The sequence below is a fragment of the Fistularia commersonii genome, chromosome 8, assembly GCF_037954325.1.
Source record: "Fistularia commersonii isolate RoL2024-O1a breed Wild chromosome 8, RoL_Fcom_v1.0, whole genome shotgun sequence".
Lineage (NCBI taxonomy): Eukaryota > Metazoa > Chordata > Actinopteri > Syngnathiformes > Fistulariidae > Fistularia > Fistularia commersonii.
In genome coordinates this window covers 9,853,890-9,880,063 of record NC_141291.1, presented here as the reverse complement: position 1 = coordinate 9,880,063, position 26,174 = coordinate 9,853,890, and the positions used below count along the sequence as shown (strand labels likewise).

Below are 26,174 nucleotides of genomic sequence, written 5' to 3'. Positions count from 1 at the left end.
ACAGAATACAGAGGGTGGCGGTGGTGGTGGGGGGGGCGGTCTTATTATTGACGTGTCTTTGGTCCAATCAGCTTCCTCAATTTGTAGGAAGCGGAAGCAGTAAAGTTGGCTAATCGCCGTGTTGTGTTGACTCCTAGAAAGGGAGAGGAAAAGAAGACTTGACGTTTGGATTAACCTAAACCATCTCACAACACCAATCTTACTGTGTTTGGGTTACTCAATTCGAAATCGAAGGTAAACGATTCATAGTTTGCTGGTCATGATTCTTCGACGTGTACCCCGTAATATGAGAGATGTCAAAAGGGACACCCCCGTGAAGTTAGCCTGAGTGAGAGCTAAGCTCGTATGCTAGCTAACTGCAGTGCTAACGACAACAATATCATACTACTTACACACGTGGGATTCAGTGTGCAACCTACCATCAATAAAACGTTGTAGTCACGGGTCTTTGTCGTTTCTTGGAGTTATATCATGCAGACGCCAGTGTTTAGCACATGACAGCTGCTGAGTCATTAGCTAGCTAAGTTAACCGGTTAGCTAACTATTGTTGTAACCTAACTGCTCATGTCAGCTGGACTACCTGCTTCAGTTGTCAGAGATCGATCTTGTGTGATTATTTTGTCGCCGAAAATACTTCAGAAAGCGTAACGTAACCTGCTGACAGAATTTTGAAATCTATCATCTTTAGTCTAATGTGTTTGAATCGGACCGAAGTCAGGAACAGTCATGTCGTTTCACTTTCGTTTCCAGCTTATATCCAATTAGCGGTTTTGTTTCCTTTTTTGCAGAATCCAGGGACAGTAACCGAATCAGTAAATGGGAAAAATCTAAAAATGTTTAGCTTTGAAGGTGAATTCAAGACCAGACCAAAGGTGTCTCTTGGAGGAGCAAGTAAAAAGGTGTGTGTTTGGCTACAATTGTTTGGCTGTTCTCCCTGAAAACCAAACATTCCTGAAAGGTTTGCTATTTAACTCAGTTATAAGCAATGTCGCCTCTTTCATGTCCAAACAAGGCAAAATCACAAAGTGTGTTTCTTCTGAAAGTTCTCTTGTTGCTCTTCAGGAGGAGAAAGCGTCACTCCTGCACCGCACTCAAGAAGAAAGGAGGAAAAGAGAGGTAAAATTTGTCTGCCCATTGTATCTTTACAAGTTGCTTATAAAAAGTAAGGATTTAATTGACCTTGAAGGAGTTTACGTTTATTTGAAAAGTCCATTGATTTTCCAATAATACCTAATTTCCTCAATTGAAATTAAGTTATATCAGATATAGGACTTTGTACTATCAGTTTAAGTGAAATTCAGCCGTCATTGGTGGCTGACTGTGTGAGGCAGGGATGCTGTGCTTTCATTTATGATAAAAACTTGTCATTTCATCTCTTAGGATGAGAGAAAGAGGCTGAAGAATGCGGTTATCATTCAATCTTACATACGGGGATACCAGGACCTGAAACGCCAGGTACATTTGCCAGCACTCTACACGGAGTTAAAGAAAATTGTGGATGTGAGACCTTGCACATACATATGAAAACTAGAACTGGTTAAATAAGGATATTAACCTCTATTTTATTTGACATGGTCAGCACACTTTTTATGCATTTGAAAGCTTATTCTAAATCAAGATTTTAAGCTTATCCTCTGCCGTTGGGTCTTTATTTATGACCTGTGTTATCTGGTAGTCATGTACTTCAGTGATAGGCTGACTAATGGGATTTTTTTTTAAACATCTACAATGTGCTAATGCCTGTGCTAATCAGGTTGATTAACCAAATAAAGTTTACTCAATGCACTGACATTGCTTGTTTTAATTAGAATTGGAGCATTTTCTCCATCTGTATTTCTAAATATTGGCACCACCCCAAGAAAAATCTTAATCAGTCTTTGACCAATTTGTTAAAAACTTTTTCACCCTAATGCTCATTTTTTGTTTTTGCCATCTTAATTAACAAATTTGACTTCATGGCACTTATCCATCTTGTTATTTCATTACAAATCATTTCTGGAGTTGCAATTATGCCAACTTTTGGATAAATAATCTATTGAAAGAAATTGTAATGCTGTTATTGTGACTACGTCAAATGGATTTCACATACAGCATATAGACAATAATTGTTGACACTCAGTTATCATAATACACAGTATGTATGTGTATTGTTACAAAGATAAATAGACCAATACTGACTGAAAGATATCTTGACAGAGATATCTATCTTGTGTCATAAATAACTGTTGAGGATTAAGCTATTTCTTGAATTGCATTCCAAATGTTTACCAATTTAGTTTTGATGAATATTAGTAGTCAGTGTAGTTTTTAAATAATACTGTTGATTGTTTTTATGTCTCAAAGATGTGACCCTTGAACTTTTGCTTTTAGTATGCCATACAGAGGGCCAGGTTTGACGAGTGGGCCGGTCAGACACAGGCAGGGAATGCTCAGCAGGTCTTGGAGGGTTCTGGCCTCTGCCTCCTATCAAGACAACTTATATTTTTCTACAGACAGAGTATGGATGCACATAGATTGGTGAGATTCCAATATGTTTATTTTGCATTTTCAACACTTTATAATTTTCAATAACACAAGAAGCCTCCATGTATGTCAATTTCAAGCTTATAATCAGCATCATGTTTATCTCCTGTGTTTATGAAGATATGGCTCTGTCAGAACCTGGTAAAACACAACAGCCAGTTTGTAAAGCTGTTGTTGGGCCCACAGAAACAGACCTGTATGTTCCAGATCAAGAGAATCTTAGGCTTCTGCTGCAGGTACACCCCTTTAAAATAAGTTGTTGATTGATATTGGCAGCGTGAACAATATCAAATCCATGTTTAAGTGGTGGGACACTGAAAATACAAAGCATGCCCATTCCCACCACGTCCCTGATTACTTGACTGGTAGAAAAGACAACAAATGAATTCATTTGTCATTGTGTCCTATTCTTATTCCCTGTACGGCACTTTGATGAGAAGTGCTTTATGCATATTATCATTATTATTATGATCAAATTAGTTGCATTTCTCATCTCACATCTTTGTTTCCTAGGCTCCTGCAGAACTGCAGAGATGACAGTTTAAATGTGGCAGTTCCCATGCGGATGCTGGAAGTCTTTTCCTCAGAGAGAACGTATCTTCCTGTTATAACAGATGCTAATTACGTGTCTTCATTACTGGAACAGATTTTGCACTATATGGTACAGAAAGGTAAGCTTACAGTGACTACAGCTGAAAACGGCATTAATATAATAGTTATGTTGTTGCATTTGAAATGATAGTATAGTATAGTATAGCTTGGGTTAGGGGGTTATAATTACCATCACCAAAGTGCTGATCCTCCAAATTGTTTATCTGTAGAACCGTATGACAAATTGGGCCTACCCTCACATTGTCTTGGGTGGGGTTTCCAATAGCACCTGTGTTCTGGAGCTGCATGCGGCTCTATGATCTCTCTGATGCGGCTTCATGTGGCTTTTGAAAATAATTAACAAGTATTTAATTAAAATGTATTTTCTTTTAGTTCATTCATTTTTAAAATGTAATTTTAAATTTGAAGACTATGGCGATCCTGTAACATCTAAATAAAACGAGCCGGTCTCGGCTCTTCTCGGTCTTGGCTCCTCAGTGGTGGAACGAACTCCCGAAAAAGGTCAGAACAGTGAAATGAAAAAAAAAAAAAATTAAATGAATGTATGCATGTGTATGGTTCTGAGATGGCTATTTGGTTGAGTGGTCATGGTACTTCGGATCTTTGGTGACTGAATTGCTCTTTTTGTAAATCGCTCTAGATAAAAGCGTCTGCCAAATGACTGTAATGTAATGTAATGTAATACATGGTAAAATATTTTTGTCATGCTTAATAAGCTACTGCACCTGGCAGTAAAAGCACAAACAGAGAGGACAGCATTTTTGGTTTGCTGCCGGTGGATAATTTAAGTTTGGCTATTTTTTCCATAAATACAAGAACGACTCAAATAGACATTGAGTATTTTGCTTAAAAGTAACCTTCAACCCAACGCCTTTTTTTCGGAGTTCAAATTGTTTTGTTGCATGCAGAAATATAGTTTTGTTTTCTCTGCAGTTGTTCACTGTTTTAAAAAAGTAATGCAACACATATTTTGTTTATGCATAGAATAGAGGAAAAAAAAACGTCATATGCCGTGTTAATTCATTTTGAATTTCAAAAGGTTTGTGTGGCTCCCCGTGTTTTCTTTACTGTGGGGAAATTAGTCCAAAAGGCTCTTTCAGTGATAAAGGTTGCTGACCCCTAGTGTAGTGTATTGATATGCATTCAGTTGTTGATTTTTAATGTGAAAGTAGTTGTATGAAATCTTGTAGATTTGTTATTAAAACACAAATCACATCTTAGTTTACCAAAGCATTGATTAGACCTTTAAACATCCTGAGACATATGAATCAATTTCAGCGTAAAATCATTTTATACTAAAATTGATTCATCTTCAAGGCTGCGTGACAGCACCAACTGTGGAGTGCATGTATACTAACAGAATGCATAGAATATCTTAGCAGAAAACTTCCAGTTAGTTTTCAAGTAAGTCTTTTTCATCTATTACAACATAAGTTGAACAAACTTATGTGCTATTTTCATGAATTAAAAATATCCTAAAGAACAAACTGAAAAACTAAAAGACTAGATTAAAACACATAAAAAACAAATAAAAACAGTAATCCAGAGTAACAGTCTGAAAGTGGATTGAAAGCCAAGTTATAAAGTTGTTTTCAAGAGTGGATTTATTGTAAGGGCCCAATTTAATGTACAAAGACGATTTCCTCCAAAGCGTGGCAGCAACAAATACAAAGGCATGATTACCTCTGTTTGCTAGCTCTCCCACAAAAAAAGTACTAGAATATCCTTTCGGTGAAAAATGACTTACAATAATTACAGCTTAATGTGGAGAAAAAAAAATTGAAATGAAAAACATCATGGTGATATACAACTGAATGTCTCTAATATGATAATATATAATATAATAATACTGTTTGGGTGCATAAAATCTGAAGCATCTAAACTAACATGATTAAGATTAAGATTAATGTAGTCATGGCTACTGTGTATCTTTTAGTTGAGACAACTTGATGTTTTAAAATCTTTTTGAGCCTTATTTCCTTTTTTTGTTTCTTGGGCAGGATACTACAGGTCCCTGTACATCCTTGTGAATCACAGACTCCCTTCCAGTCTGGAATATACAGATGCTCCCTCCATCCCCTTGGCAAGCACATTGTTGGAGCACATCCTCAAACCTCTGCACTTTACCTACTCCTCCTGCACAACAGGCGCAAGGTACAACAGTAGAGGAAATGGTTGCATGGGGGATGGTTGAAGATCTCTTGGTTGTAGAAAAAATTTACTAAAAGTAAAGTAACTATGTGGGAGTAGAAAAATCTAATCAACACTGCCTGTTGTGAGATCAGTCACTAACTTGCTTTTTGTTACTGAACTTGACTTGTGGGCAAGTAATGACAAAATCAAGTCTGTTTTTTTTAATTTCTGTGAGATTTTCTTTGAAAGAGGACTTGAAGTTAAAATCTTATCTCTTATCAGTTGCAACAAATTGTGCATTTTTGTTTCGCACTTGTCTCTATCTGTCTTTAGCAGACCTTCAGAAAGTCCTGCAGGCAAAGTAACTCTAGCGAATCATCCAATAAACTGATCAGACAAACCGCAGCACTTTTTTGTCCCTTCCTTTCAATGCTGAGGCTGTAACTGCTTCAGAGTCCAATTTACAACAAGCTGTAAAAGCCCCCCCAGACTTGCTCACTCACCAGACACAAAACTATCAGGCTATTTGCCCTCAGTTTGTGACATTCTTAATAACAAACGTCAGGGGAACTTCTTTTCTTCTTTGAAGAAAAGCGAGGCGGGAGTGAGAGAAACTTGTGTACACACTGACTCTTACAGCTAATTATCTGACTTGGCCCACCAGATGTGTGAGTGAGCCACACAAAGGAGCTGTGTTTGGGGAGATAATATTGGAGTATTCACGTGATGGAATGAACAGGTTGATTAAGCTGCACTAAAGTCTATATATAATTTCAGGCAGATATTTTTGTGTTCTTGTAAATGTTTCCTTTTACTTGCCATAATTTGTGTTTGTCTGTTGCCTTTCAGGCAGTTTGTATTTGTGGCCTTTACTGAGGAGTTTATCTCTGCGCCGTTCACCGAACAGATTTTCCACTTCTTTATTCCGGCTTTATCGGACCTCCGTCACTCATTCCCATTTGAGGCCTTCCTGAGCTCGCTAGAGGCCACCATTGGCTCCTCCTCAGTAGCACAGAGCCAGGCACCGTGGCTGTTTTACTTTGTCCTTTCTGCAGGGGAGAACTGCTTAGGTGAGTAGTGCAGTGAAGGACTTCCATAACTTCCATCTCCTCTGTATTGCTATACCTATTAAGTGAACCATTTAGCCCTGCACTATATGAAGTGACCGGAGATAAGTTCTGTTATGATTTGGCACCACAAAACTGACTTGACTTGAAATGAATATTGCTAATTTGAAGCATTACCCTTTAAAGAGACTGATTTATAGAGATGTATGATATGATACCATGAACAGTAATGATGATGGGTGTGTTGGCAGGCTCCCTCTCCGAGGAGGGCCTCTTGCTCTACCTCCGGGCTCTGCAGACTCTGCTGCCACTGCTGCCAGTGTCGGAGAGCTGCAACAGGCCCGAGGTGAACAGTGATTCAGAGGACGATGATGACACTGGCATCCATCCACCACCAATGCAGGTACAACGTGTTTATATGATACATGCGCACACAGGCATTATTGCATTTTCATAATCTATTACAAAAAGATGCTGGAAATATAATTTCTTTTAACATTTTTTTTCCATGAATTGACATTGATGCAAGCAGTAATATCACTCCAGACTTTTAACTTATATGGTTTCGTCATTTTTAGGATGACAGCCGGATCTCTTTGCAGCTGATCACAGAACAGTGTGTTCACAAGCTGGACAGTAAGCAGCAGACTAACACCCTGTTGAACCTGGTTTGGAGAGATTCTGCCAGCGAGGAGGTTTTCACCATGATGGCATCCATCTGTCACACACTCATGGTCCAGCATCGCCTCATGGTGCCAAAAGTCAGGTAAAAAAAAAAAAAACAATTACAATGAGTAACAACACCTAGAGCAACATGTTGCTGTGAATTAGGGTACCTTAAATGAAGCCAGTGGACTTGCCAGACCCAATTCTTCTCTGTAGATCCCAAGTCACAGTAAATGGTTTTCAGCAAGTGTTTTTTGCTTTAGAAAATGCAATGACTGATATGCCATGCCACTCAGGACAATATCTAAAGGGGCCAGATTAGGCTCGTTCAGCTGATTGAAGCATAGTGCGTTTTAATATTATGTGTTTTTATGTTCACGTAAACTAAAATATCATTAACCGTTGGCTCAGGCCAACAGTACCCAATGAGTTTTTAATTCTCATTAAAATGATTCTGAAATTTAAAGGTTTGTCAGAATCATATTGCATTTTGTATGTTTTGTGATCAAGCGCGCGCCGAAAGATCTTTTTTCGAACAGTGGCTTTATTGAGAGGAAAGCTGTGTCTCCATATATTTCTGCACTGTAAGCAGTAATGTAAATAACGACAAAGTGCGGCAGGCAGTTATCAGTGGTCCGCACCCACTGGCATTTACAACCGGCAGAGGAAGCAGGGATGTCAGGGAAGCTGTCAGTTCTGGGGGGGGGGGGCAATTACCCTTCTCAGGTTGATTACATTAAGGCCAGGATGTCAGAGGTGTGCGTGTCTGTCTGTTTTTGTATGTGTGTGTGTTTGCACACAATGACTGACGGGTGGGGACCCTGTCTGAGCTTTGAGGATGGTCAACCTGCTCTTGTTAATTATTAGTAAAAGCCAGTTGCTACCAATTGATTTGTATGAGTGGGTGGGATTTTGTCGTTTTTTTTTTTTTTTGTTTCTGTGTGCGCTGAATGAAAATTAGTTTTGTGTAGCTTTAATTTGTTTCTATTATGAGGCTTTAATATCTGTATTACCCTAAGATTAAATCAAATGTGTATCTTCTCCACATTAGGAGAGTGATACTAACTTGTCACTTGTGCTGTTTTGATCACAAATGCTAAAACAGAATTTTAAATGAATTTCAGTGTTTACTCACTCATCCCTTTAACATTTATGGCATCCTCCTTCCTTCCACTTTTATCGTAAATCCTGCCCTTCGTCCTCGATCATTATCGGATATCTGTACAAAATAATTAGCTCTCTGAGAAAGATTAATCACTGCAGGAGTGGACGGGATAGCTTTACAAGAGGCTAAGGGGAGCAAATTGCATCCCGGCCTTGATTTACTGCTCCAACAGCAAAAAAGAGGCTGACCAGTTGTCCAGCCAACCCAGCACGATGCCTTTTAATAAATATATTGCATTTATTTCGAAGCACCACTCTCCTATTGGACAACATAAAAATCAGGACAATGATTCCACTCCAAAGATAAATTGAATAGATTTTCCATTACCAATCCTGTGAGTATTTTGTAATTTCATTTTGATTGTTAGCACTGGTTATTTGGTGTAATTTCACTTTAATGGTTTTACACAGTATAGCACTCTGTCATTAAAGGGGTTTCCTCTGATGAAAGTACACACAGATGAGCTTTAGTCCTTCATTTACTTTTGAATGGTTGCTGTGATTTTTGTGTTGTCATGAGATAGTGGTGCTGATCACGCCAATGCAAGAGGCCGCAGAACAAATTTGTATTTAGGTGGGAACTTGTTTAGCTTTTATGGTGTCAAACATGACCAAAGCTTGGCTGATACGTTTTTCTGCTAAACACAGATCCGGTCATGGTAAAACGAAATGATCCAGGCATGATTCATCCAGCGTCTGTTGCGCACACACAAACACACACACATGCGCGCACGCGCGCGTGCGCACACACACACACACACACACACACACACACACACACACACGTGTAACCCCTTTTGATGTCTTGACTTTGTTTATTAGTGATTCATTTCATGATTGAAATGGGGGTTTGGGTTCTTTCAGGCTGTAAATCAGCATGTCAGCTGGCATTTAGTGCTTTGTTTCCCATTTCAATCAAACACCCACATCACTTGTTATGAGCCCACAGCACTACTCTCTCTTCTCTCCCGAGTCTTGTACCACTGACAGATGGCGTGTGCTCGGCACAAACCATTTTTCAAGTTGTATTGAAGGCCAGTCTGCTACCACTGCTCATTCCCATGTGGGGGTTTTGATTGTGTTTTGGTAGATTAAATTGGTTGGGATCGGGAATTTGAGCGATGCCATCTGAATATTGGTAAATTTGCTTCCCTTTCCCGGACTTCCTCCTATTTTCATTTTGCCTCTTAGCTTCTTCTTCGCTGAAATTGACTCTTTTTGCTAAGATGACTTAATACTTGCTTAATAAAGGCAAGAAAGCTTATAGATGTCAGTGCTGTTTCCTCAAACGAGGTTCTGTTCTATGCTAAGGAACTTTATTTTGCCTTTTAGCTTACTTACCACATTATTGTCACCTGTACTTATCCTCTGTGTGAAAAGCCAGGCAATTTAGGCGTGTACACAAGCACACATACACTTGAACAAAGAGCAGCTTCGCACCTCAGTGCCACAGTCCGTTGAGTGCAATGTTACCAAAGCATGGTATGTGGGGCCCTCCTCAGTGTTATCATGTAATTCACGCTGAGTGTGGAAGCACGCTGGTGCTGTGAGGTCACAGTGAGGACTGGTCTTCCCCTCCTCCTCTGTTCTCCATTGTCTTGAGCCCTTGGCCATTAAGTTAAATGGGGCTCCCACAGGAAGCCAAAGGGCTGTTTATGACCTGCGTTGGGTACCCTCGCCAGCAACTAGTTTACTAATGGAAGGTGCCTCGCCTAAATAAAGCTTAATGGCTCATTTAATCTCTTTTCAGCCCTTACAAGGTATAAAAGGGGAGAGGAAAGGCCAAGAAAATTCCATGAGGAAAATGTTAGTTGTGGTGTCATTTATTTTACCCCCTCTTACTTATGCTCCCTGGTTAACAGGGCAAAGTTAACAGCGGACAGATTGGCGGAGGGTAATTTTACTGTTCTTTGGTCCGATCGGGTCATCTGATGGGAATAGCTCTCTGTGTGCTTTTATGATACAGTCTTTATCATGATAAATGTAGGAATTCATTTTTTTCTTTCCTTGCAGACTTTTGTACAGTTTAGCGTTCAATGCTCGCTTCCTGAGGCATCTCTGGCACCTGATAACATCCATGACAACTAAAATGATTACTGGGTAAGCTAATTTGCCGCTGATTATTGGCCTGTATGAGTGCATATGTGCTGAAATATTTCTATAAATTGATTGCTCATCTACAGATTCCTGTGTTGATAGCATTTACCTTACTCTTGGTGTGTGTCTGTTTCCCCCCCAGCTCCATGGTCCCACTGCTCCAGCTGATCTCACGGGGGTCTCCCATGTCATTTGAAGACTCCAATCGCATCATTCCTCTCTTCTATCTCTTCAGCTCTCTCTTCAGCCACTCGCTTATCTCTGTGCATGATAGCGAGTTTTTTGGTCATGATATGGAAGGTTGTAGACTTAAAAATATAAATTAAATGAAAGTCTAGATTAACTATTGGTTGTCTAGATAATCTCATAATTATGTCATAAGTTGAGAATTTATGTCTTGACAAATTAATACTGTACGGGAAACCGCTATACGGCATCGTGTTTCTAGATGGGTAAAATACCTTCTGTGAAGTTGGTGACCTTGTATAGGCTTCCATTAATATTTCCCAAATATTTAATTTAGTATTGAGAAAAGGAATTTATAACTACTGCCCATTGTTTACAGCATTCCTGCAGTGCCTTTCAGACACATAATATTGAAATTCAATATGACAATCAATCCACTCTCCCTCTTTGACAGGTCAGACGCAATCCTCCATGATGCCCTTCACATTGTCAGAGCTAGTGACTCTGTCTCGTTGTCTGAGGGATGCGTGCCTCGGAATCATCAAGCTGGCCTACCCCGAGACCAAAGCAGAGCACCGTGAGGAGTACATGGCTGCTTTCCGCAGTGTTGGCGTCAAAACAAACACTGAAGTTCAGCAGCGAATTCAGGCCGAACAGAAACGCTGGGTGCAGCTCTTTAAGGTAGTACCATGTCAAAGCTGAAATGTGTTTTGACAGTAGTTATCACTAGATTTGATTATGCGACAAAATTATTATGGCTTTACAGTCACACTGCCAAGATTCATAAAATAATGAAATAACACACTTGTCAAAGATGAAAAATGTGCTTTGTTTCAGTTTTAACAAACATTTGACAGGTGTGTACTGAGGTCTGCGACAACCTGCAAAACCAACATCTGCAGTACTAAATTGGATTTCAACAAATGTTACTGGTCCTTTATTAGTAATTATATGCTTATGGGCATGTTATAACCCAATGTTAATATTTGATGATTTAAATCAAATATTTTTTGCTTTGGTAAGTTGTGACACCTGTATTGAAGATCAGGATATATGGCGCATTACCAGAGGGTTTAACATCGTGTAATCTCCTTGTTCACTGGAGCTTAGCAACCTAATGCATGCCTGTGTTTGCGGAAATCAAGCATAAACACATGAACTGGCAAGACAAGGTGGAGAACCGCCATCAAAACCATTAAAAATGGAAATGAGACGGAAGACATCGTTCGCTTCGTTCTCCCCCACTCTTTTTCCCTTATTTATTTTTCGTTGTTTCTACTTATCTCGATTCCCTATCAGGGAAAGGGTTATTCGCCGACCTTGTGTCTGTTGTTGGTCTTTGACACAAGAATCTTAACAGTGAACACCAGTGTTCACTGATAGACGCCTGAAAAGCACATCAAGAATTTTCATAAAAGATCTTCTCAAAGGCCTCTTGTCATCTAAAACGACCCATTAAAGAAGTAGGGAGCAAGGAAAATGCATTTTCCAAATTGAACAGTGGGATTTACAGTCGGTATAACGCTGTTGACCCCTAACACACTAATGTTTGGTTCGTGTCATCAGCCACCCCTCCCTATCTTTTATCACCTCCATTGTCGAGCTATCTATTTAATTGAAAGAAGTTAATTGAATGAAAATGATCAACTAAGCTTGTATTAATATTGCTAATGGAACTTTCTTCTTGGCCATGTTTGGAGAACGATGTCACGCTGGAGTTTGGGAAAGGCCCATTAAGGCTTGCACTTAACCCGATGGGCTAATTAAGGAATGCTTATTCATTCCCGGAGTCAGGGGGTAGGCCTGCTCCAAACCCATTGCCATGCTCTTTTTACAGCGTTTTGCACTTGCCATTATTGCGGACTTTGGTTGCTTCCCAATGATTGGTCAAGACTGATTGTCTTTCTATGAAAATGGCTTGCTTTAGAGAAGAACATTTTGATTGAGAGAATCCAGCCCTTGTATTATGTGGAAGTGGAATGGCTGTAATTGTTATGATGAGCACTTATCAGATCTTCACAAAGTACCATGCTGGAGGTTAGCAAGTACGTGAGCGAATGAATATAGCATCGAATGAGCCGGTTATGTATAAAATCGAGGCTTGACTTTTAGCTTTTACAGGGATAACTTATTACCTAACTGGAAGCACGAGATTGAGCATGCAACTTTTTGACCTAACTCCCAAGAGAAGTTGACTTTGCACATAAAACTTGTATTTCCAGAAAAAGTTTCCTAATTTGAGATGAAGTGTAATGTGGGCTAAAAATATTCAAGTAAATATAGAGTCCAGCAAAGGAAAACTAACTCCGAGAGGATACATCTTTGTTGAAGGGTATGCTCATGGGAATTTGATGTGGCTGTATTTATTAAACTATTATAACCTGGTTACATTTTCCAGTAGTCTCCTACCAGACATAATGCAAAATACTAGTGCTTGCAGTGCTGTGAACACGTGGTGCTGTTGCTTTGCCGTTTTCAGTCCAGTGGCTGATGTCAGCAGACCTTGTCAGTAATTAACAGGGCCGGGGGCGGAACAGGTCGTTTTTCTTCAATACTCTGCAATAAATGGTGTGCTAATGTCTGCATTTTCAAATTGGTGCACCTGTTCTTGCTTAATAACAGTGTTTGATCCTTTTGCCTGCAAACTTCTTGAAACATGGCGTACCTTCTAGGGAATGTTTTTACATTTTTTCGAATCGAAACATCCCAGTCGATACATATTAATGCAATGTCTGTGTTTGATCTACTGTCCAGGTCATCACTAACTTGGTGAAGATGGTGAAAGCTCGCGACATTAGACGACCCTTCTGCCCAGCAGGTCACTGGCTCTCCGAGGAGGTCAACATCCGAGCTGATAAGGTTCTTAATAGCTATTTATATTTTGCCTGTTTAATTGTAATTATATGTGGTACCTTAAAAATGTATGTGATTTTCTTTAGCTATAGTCACAAAGATTCTTAAATACCATTTGAGACAAAAATAGTTTCAATTTAGCTCAAACCTGGCCACAGTTTCAGTAAAGATTTCTTTGTTGACAGAGAACAGAAGTCTTTTAGCTTAAAAGAAAGAGTGTAGTTTGGGGTGGTCTTTCATTTATTTAACAATTTTCATTTTATTCCACAAAGCAAATATGTTGCTGAAACTAATCCAAAAAATAGCATGCATGAATGTACATCAATTGTTAATTAAGCATTGATAAATAATTATGAATTTACAGAAATTGTTTAGGTAGAATAGCTGAATAATGTTGCTTCTAGAAGCAAAAACCACTTGTACTAACCTATTTAATATTGTAATTCTCTAGTCAGACCTGAAGACAATGCATGGAAAGGTCTAAAGTGCTACATTTTTACTGGGTGTTTCAAAGAAATTCCTGAGATTGCAAGTCTTTTCAAGCCAATTGTTCAGCGCTTTTATGACACTTTCTTCCATATTGCAGATCCCTGTGCTGGCAGCTGCATAATTCTCTTCATTAATCTGCGTTTCCTCCTTTTAGGTCACTCAGCTGTATGTGCCCTCTGCCAGACATGTGTGGCGAACACGAAGGATGGGTTGTATTGGACCGCTCCAGTCAACGCTTGATGGTAGTAGGAATCGTTTAATGGTTGTTTTTTATTTTGCTCTGAGCATTTTTTTCAAAAGCACATTTTCCCTGGTATGTTTTAAATGTCAAAAATTAAGTTATGATCATTTACCAGCACCTTTTATATGTTTGCATAATCTTGTATTTGAATTATTATAACAATTAAAATTATGGTATACCTTTTTTAGGCAAATAGATTCATAGTTATTCTGTACTATTGCATTTGCTGAGGGAAATCTAAAATTCTTTGCTCATGACTGCTCAAAACAGGATTTCCAAATGCTTCCATTCTCAGTTTACCTGAATTTACATACTGACTTGAACTGTACATCTACAGCCTCACAGTGGTCTCACTATATAGCAATTAAGCATTAAGCTTATAATTTTGCTGTTCAACAGAATAAAAGATCTTTTCTGTCAGAAAAAACAATGCTCCACTTAATCTAGAATGTCTGTAACCCTCCCAGCTTTAATAAATATATGTCAGAATCTCCTCATCATTGACTCATTTTGGCATTAGGAAAATATGTGCTGAAGGAGGCAGGGATTTATCAACCTCACTCTTAGCCATCCCAGGTAACTGTGAAAGTATGGTGTGAAAACAAGCTGATAACAATGAGTGTACGATCTACCTAATGTCACTCCGGCTGTATGGGATAAATTCAATTAGTGTGAAAGTACCTGATGAACTCAGCCACATCTGGTCCATGTGTTTGCCCAGCCTTTTCTCATTTCCTTAAATGGACAGGCCCATAGCTGATGAATGAGGAACGTATTGACCACTCTGAGGCCATATTTCTCCTCAAAGATGGAAACCTGATGGGAAAATGCAGATCAGACTGACTAATTGGGCAGAATAATTGAGGTGCAGTAAATGCAAAGTGAGGAGGGCGAAGAGTGGTTTACCTTTTTTGGCATTTCTTTGTAGGCTTAGCAGTTAAATACAAAACAAACATCAGCTTAATGGATGAAGCCCGGCAGGTACATGTGCCGCTCACGGATTACTAAATTAAACGGGAGTAATTAGGAGGATGTAGAATGGAAGATTCTTTAATGGTTTGCCTGTGAACAGAGTAATGGGTCTTCAATATAGAGCTCAGCAATGATAATACTAATGGTGGCTCTGCAGAGAACAACTCTGTTACAACAGCACGACACACCCGTCTCAATAAATAAGCATTCCTTCCTATCTAGGTTGCATAATGAAATTAAGTCCTTGACTCTCCTGCTAGCAACACACACATTGCTGAAATCCATAAGTGTGACTACCTCCGCTGTCTGCTTTTAGGTCTAAATTACATTGAGAAGGAGAAGAGTGATCCAAAATGCTAAAACCGTGTAATTTATGTCTTCTTCCAGTTGGCCTAGAACCTCCACAGCTGTCTGTTTCAGAAGAAAGACATCTGGCCATTCTCACAGAGCTCCCTTTTGTCGTTCCCTTCGAAGAACGAGTCAAGGTACTAGGTCTAAATATCCGGCACCACAACGACAACATTTTGTTTGCTTTCTTGAGACAGAATATTAAAGTAGTGTTCAAAGAACTCTACATTACTTTCGGGGTATGACATATCCAGTGGTTGCATGCTGCTAAATATTGAGCATCCTGTTTTAAGTGGAATGGTGCTAATGTTGAACGTAACAAACATTTGTCAGCGATGCCAGCCATTGTCAACAACACGAGATTAAAGTGAGTAGCAGCATGGATTGGTGCCAGACTAGCCCAGTGGTTGAAAGGTCAGTGTTGGCTGACATTGACCTTTCACAGATTGATTAGTGCAAAGGTTTCTTGATACTTTCAGATAGCTCGGTATTTTTGATATTTTCTAACATCTCTACCAAAAAAAATGTTGACATCAATTGGAAGACACAGAGTGAAGCTTCTCGTGAGATATTATATCTAGACTGCTAATTGCCATTACTTTCAAGTATTGTATCTCCAAATTTGTCCAAAGTTCAACACCTTGCTATTATATTATTATTATTATTTTTTTTATTAAATAAAATCTTCACATTTATTAACAGGTTAATGCAAAGAGTCTTCAATCACTTAGAAGGCTCTTTAGTTAGCAATGTATTGTTTGTGTGTATAATATACACAAACAACAAGGAAACATGATCTTTTATTTTTATCTTATTTTTCTTTCACTCCGTATTGGAATTCTCAAGAATTAAAATGATCCAATATATTTGTCTTTGTTCATTTAGTGCTGTCAGGGCATATCATAAGTACAGTATGTTATAATGAAATAAATTGTTGGTGCAAATCTGTTGACTGTGTTAAGATATTTAATTACATGAGCTGATATCTAATGTATCTTGATAACCTCAAAAGAAACCATTCCAGCCGCAGATGGTGTCTAAGATCCCTGTTTTTGAACTTCGCCTGACTGCCTCTCTTGGAGAGATTGTGAGACCCTCACTCGGCCTTGGGCCTTCTCTCTGCCTTATAGATCTTCCAGAGGTTAATCTACGCTGACAAACGGGAGGTGCAGGGGGATGGGCCATTCCCTAATGGTATCAATGTCACCATCAGGCGCAATTATATCTATGAAGACGCCTATGATAAACTCTCTCCAGAAAATGGTAAAGTGTCCGTCTCAAGTAGTATTTGTTTGAGTTAGAGTTAAATGTGTGTGGCTAGAAATATTTTAGCTGGTTTTAGTGGGATAGTGTATCCGAGTAGCTTTTTTTTTAATTTATTTTCAAGATGACAAGGGCAGAGCACACAGTGTTGTAAATTTTGAGATTGTACCTAAAACTCTTGTTATGCTCTATAAAATCCTAATATTGAGAATCGGGGGATTGCGTTAACATTAAAGATGAAGGTTACTCTCCCTCGTGCGCAGTATTGAATTTCGGTAAAGCATAATTGTGGTTCCGATTATTATAATGGATCACATAAAAGCGGAATCAATTCTTTTAAGTCACCTCTTTTGTGTTTGAATTTGAAAGGGCACTTCAGAGGGGGCAATCTGATTAAAAAGAGTAGTAGGCGATCTGAGCTGAAGACATGATCTATATCATTTATGTGTCTATAAGTTATAGCTGCCTTGATTTATCACTATACATTAATTATTCTGAAAGATGACCTTTTATAGAATTTGATTAGAATATTCAGCAGGTCAAGAGAGTGCTTCCTTGAAAAATTTGTTGTGAGAAAAACCCATTATAAAATAAATTTAAGTGATGTATAAATTGATTTTTTTTGAATTGTGAAAAGACTGAAAAGTTTACAATGAAGTTGAAAATGTTGCTAATCAAGAACCTGCCGAATTGCCAAATAAGAGGAAATATCTGTATCATGTAGAACGTCATGTCTTATAAATGAAAATCCTCAGGGGCCCATTTTCAATGTTGGAGTTGAACTAAGATGTAGGAGATTAAAAAAAAGATGAAGACTGTAAAAAAGGTGAAACCCAACACTTTTTAAAAACAAAGTTAAAAAAAGGTTTCTTTCGTAGAAAAAAAAGCAGTATATAATTTTTATCATTCAATAAGGACATTTATGATGGATTCAATGGTATGTATACTGTATTAATTTCATTAAAACTTATCTTGCGAAATTTGTCTTATAATTTGCCATGCTGACGCTTATTTGGCGCTGAGTGCACTTTATAGTTAAGTTACACGCAGCTTTTACAGTTAACTGTAATTTCCGTCAAATGTTCAATAACTGTAGCAAATATTTGCAAACCATCAGCCACTGTCTGCTTTAGTTTAGATATACGTGTCATTATTTTTTTTCTTAAAACTTTCCTTTGCATTAGAACCAGACCTGAAGAAAAGGATCAGGGTCCATCTTCTGAATGCTCACGGCCTGGACGAGGCGGGCATTGACGGAGGTGGCATCTTTCGGGAATTCCTAAATGAACTCCTCAAGTCTGGCTTCAATCCCAACCAGGGCATCTTCAAGACGACAAACGAGGGTCTTCTCTATCCCAGCCCTGCTGCAGAGATGCTTGTGGGAGATTCTTTCACAAGGCACTACTACTTCCTTGGCAGGATACTTGGAAAGGTTAGTCAGAAATGAAATGTAATAGGCATCACAGTGTCATAGTGTGACAGTTTCATGTCTCTGAATACTCACACAAACCCACATTATGTAGAAAATCTTAGCAGAAGGCATAAAATAATGAGGATAAACAAAGTTTGGATTTGAAGGCTGATTGTAAATAAAATCAGTCACTGTCCACGTTGCCTTTTTGTATTTGCACATGGAATTGTTTTTGCCCCCCCCCCCCCAGATGCTGACAATGTTTAAAGACACTGCTGTCTTTTATTCAATAAATAAATTGTAGGGTTCCTGGCTTTTGTGCCATCCTTGTTAATTAGTCATGTGCGAAATCGTTAGACTGCATTGTTTTTATGTCCCTTCCTCTGATGGCACTATTTATTAGAGCGTAATGTTTCTAAATCATCCTTAATGCATGTGGTAGTGATTGTTTATCAAGATACCTTCCTCGTGGTGGTGGCAGTGGGGGGGTGGCTATCATCTCAACCCGAGACGAATTACCTCATGACAAGCGGTCGCTTCTCAATTAGGGCTTCCATTAGCCAATGATTCCTACCTCTTGTTTGTGTAGTGATTGCATTTGGCCAGCACTAAATCAGGCAACCCACACAGACAGGACATAAATAAGCCCTCAAAGCATGTGGTAATAGCATTTTGATCTGTTTTGCAGTCAAGAACATCCAGGTCTTTTCCCTCTTGCTTGGCCCATGGTGGTCCGGTCCACTCATCAGAGCACTTTTACCCTCCCCCGTCTGTGCTACACCTGTCCTTTGTATTCGGTACTCGTGAGAACAGATCAATCAACAGCCAAAGCTCTGCGCTCACTCTCCCCCGATATTCTGCTTGCCATAGCTAATGGTCAGAGCAATTACCAAAGGGGAAATTAATTTGAATTTGACTTTCAATTAACCCTACCTTAATTTCCTCTTTCTCTATAAAAATGGATGTTTGAGTGGCCATTTGAGAGGCGTATTGATATTTGTTTAGTGCTGTTATTGCCTGGATAAAAGGCAAGCGTTTATAGAGATTGGGATTGCATCACCGCTGCTGAAGTGTGCACAGTGCACATTGTGGCTCAAAGGACACGGGAGATTAATATTGTTAATTAATGTCCAAGGCGTGCCATTGTTGTGGGGTTGATGTATTACAGGCAGGAGTGGCTTGTCTAGGGTACTCACTGAAATGGGATTGAACATCAGAATAGAGGCCGGTCATCATCCTTCTTCCTCACTTGTCCACCCAGCTGACAAGTAGAAAGATTTAAGCCACAAATGGGGAAACATGAAAACAGGTTAGTTTGGTTTTGCGGTTCTATCCCTCAAACCTGATGATAAAAAACATTTTAATTTAATCCTGATGGCCGTGTTTACTGATAGTGTTTGGTCACAGAAAAAAGAAGACAAAAGTTTTCATAGTGCAATTTGACAAGGAGGACATTCTCTTAAATTCTCGTGCGTCATCGGCCTCTCTACTCTGTATCTCTGAGCTAGGTGAAGTTTGATCCTGCCCTCTCTGTGCCCACAGTCTCTTTTCATTGTTTCAGGCACCGAAGGGTCTGTTAGGTTGGCACCCTTGATAGATGGTGATGTGTTTTAAAGGCATTATAATTTTATTGATTCCTAATGTTGTAAATTAAGGATTTTATTTGGCAGCTAACAGAATGCACCTGCAATGTTGTTGGCATTTATTCCACCTGATGGTGCTGCGATCTCCTTTAATTGCGTTGCCACTGCACTCACTTATATTAAAAGGCCTGGGCCATAATAATTAATTCTTTCCATCCCAAGTCATTTTGGCACAATTTCTGGCAATAAACACTCATAAATAAAGTAAGTGGCATTGAAAAAATAAGGCTACAGGTTTTTTCCATATACTTATTGCTGCCTCTTCCCGGCACAAGTGTTATTGATAGGTTTCAAGAGGCCATGCTGCGCATATGGTCTGAAATGAGAGCGGCCACAAGAGAAATACTAAGTGGATTATTTTGCATAAAAAATAGACAATGTTTGAAGTTGTGCAATTAACCTGTGTTTAGAAAATAGCTTAGATTTATGTGTGTGAGTGTGTGTGTGTGTGTGTTTAAGATGCATGCATTATGGAAATCCTCTAGATTTATAATCCATTTAGCTGATGCGGTCAGGGTTTTTAACGCTATCATTTATAAAGACCTGCATATTTTAATGCCTTCAATGGGCTCCTTTTCGGACTATTCCAGTACATTAGCTTAGGGTTTTATGAGGCACCTGCTCGGCTGTGGTTCTTAATGGTGTTTAAGGTCAAGGTGAGAATTGGCATTTATAAAGTTTGTGGTGGCTGAAGCGGAACCCCGTGTGTTTTATATAGATTGTGTTGTGTTTCATGTTTTGCTCTCAGTCTCCGATATAATCAGATTTACTGTCTTATCACTCGGTTCTTTGATATTACAAGGATAGAGCAAATGGATCAGTTGCCCAAGGTGCTCTGAGTATATACCCCAGTTGTATTATGCTACTTGATGCAGTTTGCAGTCCATTTGATTATCTGGTTATCTAATCTTCATGTTTTATTCAGTGACACGCAAGCAATAAACAATCCCTGTGTTTAATGCCCTGTGCATTTCTTCAATTATAGGGATTGATTGATGTTTTGTGAGTGTTTTTACAAGAATAGACAGTATCCTTGTTTTTGACGCTTTTGCCCTCCAGTTAACATCCAAGTGTTTCCCCTAGGCGCTGTATGAGAACATGTTGGTGGAGCTACCATTCGCCAGTTTCTTCTTATCCAAACTTCTTGGGACAAGTGCTGACGTGGACATCCACCACCTAGCCTCCTTGGACCCAGAAATGTACCGTAACCTCCTCTTCCTCAAGAGCTACGAGGGAGACGTGGAGGAGCTGGGCCTCAACTTCACTGTGGTCAACAATGACCTCGGCGAAGCTCAGGTGACTGGGGATGGGGAGTGTTTGGGATGAGGTTGGATAAATGATTCACATGATTCTATTGTGGTCACCACCCCTCACTTAGCCATCCTTCCTTCCTCCTGTTTGGTGCTTCTTTGTGGTGTTAATAATTCATTTTCCTCTTGATGTACCACTTTTTCACCCAGAGAGAGATAAAGCACGTTGCCGGTGTCACCCAATGCTCTGCTGCAGTGCAGGGAATACAGCAACTCTGTTGACCGTTCAGCCTTCCTTTACCCCAGAAATAATCTCAGAACACGCCTGACAGACGCATCTAGGTGCTCTTAAGCACGTCCCTAGCGAAGCTCATGGCTGTGGAGACAAGGCACCACCAGCACTCTAATTCTCCGGGGCCCAGACGTGCACTCAACCCAGAGCCCCTGTTTGCTCAGTGCCTTAACGCGTCTTATTAGCTCTTCTCAAACATCACCTTAGATGGTTGAGATACAATGTGGCCCTCCTGCTCGCAAAATAGGGCATCGCAAACACGATAGGGAAAACAATTTGTGAAAGATTAGGCACACACCCGGGAGCAGTCTGCCCTCCATTTGCCCCCATGAGATAACTAAAGCAAGCAAGATAACGACAGTAATTCTCTTACATTAGCACATAATCAGAATCCACTGTGAGGGAGAAAATGGCAGAAAATGGTTACCTGTTGGTGAGGCCACATGCAGGACACAACATTCAAGGCATGGGCAAAATATGAGGAACAACTTCCATTATATTATAAACTAATTCAATATCCCTGGTTTGAATACTTAAGCCAAGCTTATCTGTCTTCCTTTTCTCATAGGTGCTGAGTCAGTGCTATTGTAAATTTTGTCTGTAGTTTGTACAGTTGTTAAGCAAATATCCTGTTAGGTGTCTGAGCGGACTACATGTGACTGCTCTTGACACATCACAAATACATTTTGCGCTGTTTTAGGTCTTGGTAATTTTTGATAAATGCTTATCAGTAAAACCTATGGCTATATTTCAGTAGCTTGTGTACCACGTTCGATATTCGGGATTAGAGATAAAATAATGAGCTGAATGAAACAGCTAAGTATTTTATCTTACCAAATGCCACCCCAGATCTTGATGAAACTGCCTAACAAAGTTGTTGGACTCACTAAAATGACTATTTTTTTTGAGACTTGTCTATCACTGAACCTTAGGGTTAAATTGAGTCTGCTGAGTAAAACAGTGCAAATCTACATTCTCTCCTTGTCCTGAAGGTAATTATGTAATCGGCAATGCATTTTGTTGTATTTTTTGATTTGGCTGTGATGCAACAATATTGCATTGTTATAGCCATAATAAAAAAATATATAAGGAGATTTTTTATGTACTGAAACTACTGGTTATGATTTCACATACTTGAAAATTAGATGGTGTTAAAAGAAGCACTGAGAGCTGCACCGCCAATATTCAAATTTCTGAAATCCACAGTCCCAAAGAAGTAATACCCGCCATGAAAAAGGCTCTGTATTTTGTTCTGAAATTGTGATGTCATTATTATATCCAGCTTTATGAACACAAATGAGCACATTTTATCAAGCGCTTACTGCTCTAAAGCTAATGAAAAGAGTGCCGAGGGCCAAATTGTATTGGACCAGATGTTCATTGGGCACGTTATATTTAGAAACACTGAAATGCACTTAACTAGACACAGTCACAGAGCTTTACCTTTAATCAGAGTGCTGTAGGAAAACATTTTAATTACCTTCCTCGGATTGAATTATGTCGACCTGGCACAATTAAACCTTTTTACATTGTTTGTTGATCATCTGGCAGTAGAGACAGACAAAGCAGATGGGTAATGAAGACAGCAGGATGTTTACCTGACAGTTGTTTAACTCAAAATCATGATTCGTCCTGTATAAATACAATCAGGGCATTCAGGACAGTGAGAACACCTTTACTTTAACAAAAAACAATTTATGTAAACATCTTGTTGCTTTTTATCCAGGTGGTTGAACTGAAGCCGGGTGGCAAGGACATTCCTGTAACCACAGCAAACCGGATCGCTTACATCCATTTGGTGGCAGACTACCGATTGAACAAGCAGATCAGGCCTCACTGCTTGGCCTTCAGACAGGGCCTGGCCAATGTGGTCAACCTGGAATGGCTGCGCATGTTTGACCAGCAGGAGATTCAGGTTGTTTGCATAAAACAAGCAAACTGCATGCAATTCCTGCATGCTTGTTTGTTTTTTTTTTGAACTGAGGAAGTTAGAATTCATGGTTTTGTTCTTTTTGATAGGTGCTGATATCTGGAGCTCATGTACCTATTTGTCTGGATGACCTAAAAAAGTTCACCAATTACTCAGGTACTAACTGTTGATGAAATATTTATCTGTTGCTATACAAGGGTATGTAGAATTCCAAAAACATTTATGTGTGGAGCGACATTAACTTCTAGGACCAATCTCCTTTAGGTGGTTACTCAGCTACTCACCCCGTCATCCAGATCTTTTGGGAGGTGGTTGAAGGCTTCACAGATGAGGAAAAACGCAAACTGCTGAAGTTTGTCACCAGTTGCTCCAGACCTCCCCTCCTGGGATTTAAGGTTCATATGACTTTAACTTCTCCTTTTCCTGAACCCTATACCCTCTATTTACAAAACCAGGAAGGCAATGTTTTCTTGATGGGTTATTTGACTAAAACGCATTTAATGAGAAAAAAGGCAGCTAACAAATTCATAGATTTAATATACAGTGGCAGTAAGATTATCTTGGGCTGGAGCCCGATCCACACAGCATATTAATTTCTATGGTTGTAACCTTTCTGTTGAATAACATCTGCAGCTGGATGTATTTCTGGATTTGGCATGAAATACTAGGCTTGACAAAAACCCCTCCTGAGATGGAAGGTTTAAGGCTAGGCTAAGCTAGGCAGGTTGAACTTTTGACCCTCTGACCTCTGTTTGAAATCAAAGAAAGTTGTAATTTCCCACTTAATGAACATATAAGGAAGGCGTATATTCCGTAATTCACAATACCATTTTTAAAGGGCTGAATCATTATCTCGAACCCATTTGAAAGGATTCCTTATTGGAAGTCATTTCACTTTGTCACGGACTTGATTTGTGGGATACTTAAGTTGTTCGAGAAAGGAGTGGAAAAAATTGGACGTGTTGTTGAGGGCCTTTAAAGAGGGTAATTATGGTTCTTTCTTTATATCAATAGAACCTGTAATCATTGTATGATTGATTTTACTACTCTTTATTAATGTAATTTGTTAACAAAATCCGTTTGCTGTTCTGTAGCAGAATTTAGTGACCAAACTCTCCTTAAAATTCCTCACACTGCCTCCTCTTTGCATTTAATATTGGGTTTGTCGCCTCCTTTAATCAATTTGACTTTCTACGGAGTGTGGATGTTTCTTCCCTCTCTCATTGTCTGTTCTCGGCCTGGAAAGGGCGATAATTTGTGGAGGGGGGGCGGCCCCTGACCCGGCCCTCAGCGTGCGCCAGCCAGACCTTAATTAGCTGTCGTGAAACGGCCCAGGATTCATTAGAGGAGAAATAGCACTGTCAGAAGAAGCCATTTAAAAAAGATGATGGAAACTCTCTTTTTTTTCTAAAATGATAGCGGTGGTAATGACACTTTCTCAATAAGCAACGATAGTTTAATACGGTAATTGTCCGAAAAATGGGGTCATTGCGGCTAAGCCCCAGAAGGGCCATTTAATCGGGCTGATATGGCCACTGAGCCGTATATGCCAACTTAAAATAGCAGGGGGAAAATCAGAGTGGAGGAGCTCATTGGTCGGTGTGGCTTTTGATGAAAACGGTCAATGTCATCGTCTGCGGATGAGGTGGCCTCATCACAAGATGGCTTGATTTAAAAAAAAATGCCAGATAGACAACATGAAATGACCATTCCTTTGAGGGTCAAACTGCGGGCTGGTTACCCACTCAGTCCCCATCAAGCGCTAAACTGATTTCCTAAATTTATACTTTCACTGTATTACCTTAACACTTAATGTCTTTCTTTTAACATTTATCCTCTTGTGGACGTTGACATTTATTGCTTAATTGGGATTGCTGTGGACACTGATCATCGCTGCCACGAGTCGAATGGAATTTTTCCATCTATTTTAAAAATGCTGTGAGCTTTTCAGTTTTAACGTCCAGTTCGTCAGTCACTCAGTAACCGCTTCCGTCCGCACATACAGGAACTTTACCCAGCCTTCTGCATCCACAACGGCGGCTCCGACCTGGAGCGACTTCCCACGGCCAGCACCTGCATGAACCTGCTGAAGCTCCCGGAGTTTTGTGACCAACATCTAATGAGGAACAAGCTCTTGTATGCCATTGAGTCCTCAGCCGGGTTTGAGCTGAGCTGAGGAGGACGAAGGGTTCTCTGTCCCTGCATCCATGGACTTGATGCCACAGATTATGGCTTGAGAGAGGGAGCGGAGACAGAGAAAAGATGGAGCATACTGTATGATGCACTGACCTGCCCGATTTACTGTGTGTATGTGGGTGTGTGTGCCAAGCCAAGGGCATAGAAATGATCATCCTCAAACTGAAGGGTGAATGATTAGGCAGTGTAGGAAAGCTTTTTATAATCCTTTTTGCTTTTTAAGTAATTTCAATGTTTAATCACATGCCGGAACCCTTCAGAATGACAGCGATAGAGTTGAAATAAAAAACAAAAAAAATTGTGTTTTTCTTCCACCAAAGATTAAGTGGCTTCGTTGGAGAAAGGCAATACGCGGGTAAAGAGACTAACCGTAGGACTCTAAAGCCACCTTGTGGTGTGCCAAGGGCTGTGGAGGCAGAGGAGCATTTGTGCATCATGTATTTTAGAAATCATCAAGACTCAGAAATGATAATTATTAGTAACAACCCATGTCCATACTATACTGATGTGTGCAAATACCAGCTGATGTGTGGATGTGTCAAGGTTTTGTGAATGAGCAAGTTTGGGTGAAAGTGCTATATGATTTGTGAATATGTATATGTTTACAGCTACCCTTGTATTATTCCTTTATTCTGTATTTGTACAGGTTCGTTTCTCTTTCCTCTGGTTGAACGGCAGCAACATGTGTTCTCTTCAAATTGAACAATGTCAGGTTTCCTGGAGTAGTTGGCTTTCACGGAGCACAAACGTGTCAAATGGATAAGGCTTACATCCGATCAGTGTACCAGCCCGACAGAGGGAATGTGTGAAAATGAATAAACCCACTTTTCTTTTTGCA

The 26,174-nt window shown here is 39.6% G+C and overlaps 1 protein-coding gene across 1 annotated transcript; it reads left to right on the top strand.

The window, feature by feature from the left end:
* The first annotated feature begins 109 nt into the window (after positions 1-109).
* On the top strand, positions 110-26,174 carry ube3c (ubiquitin protein ligase E3C). The gene is made up of 24 exons (XM_086151062.1): positions 110-234; positions 789-899; positions 1,063-1,116; positions 1,381-1,455; positions 2,371-2,517; positions 2,644-2,759; positions 3,037-3,194; positions 5,136-5,289; positions 6,118-6,338; positions 6,587-6,738; positions 6,914-7,101; positions 10,179-10,265; positions 10,405-10,562; positions 10,903-11,129; positions 13,203-13,307; positions 13,945-14,032; positions 15,391-15,488; positions 16,482-16,614; positions 17,799-18,046; positions 20,752-20,964; positions 22,937-23,125; positions 23,230-23,296; positions 23,405-23,535; positions 25,146-26,174. The coding sequence occupies exons 2-24, from the start codon at positions 834-836 to the stop codon at positions 25,314-25,316; spliced, it is 3,246 nt and encodes a 1,081-aa protein (XP_086007188.1). The 5' UTR covers positions 110-234; positions 789-833; the 3' UTR covers positions 25,317-26,174.

Excerpts from the sequence above, each read along its gene's own strand:
- ube3c (XM_086151062.1), top strand. The coding sequence starts at position 834 with ATGTTTAGCTTTGAAGGTGAATTCAAGACCAGACCAAAGGTGTCTCTT. Across the intron at positions 6,339-6,586 it reads TGCAGGGGAGAACTGCTTAG|GCTCCCTCTCCGAGGAGGGC; the intron begins GTGAGTAGTGCA and ends GTGTGTTGGCAG. Across the intron at positions 11,130-13,202 it reads GCTGGGTGCAGCTCTTTAAG|GTCATCACTAACTTGGTGAA; the intron begins GTAGTACCATGT and ends TCTACTGTCCAG.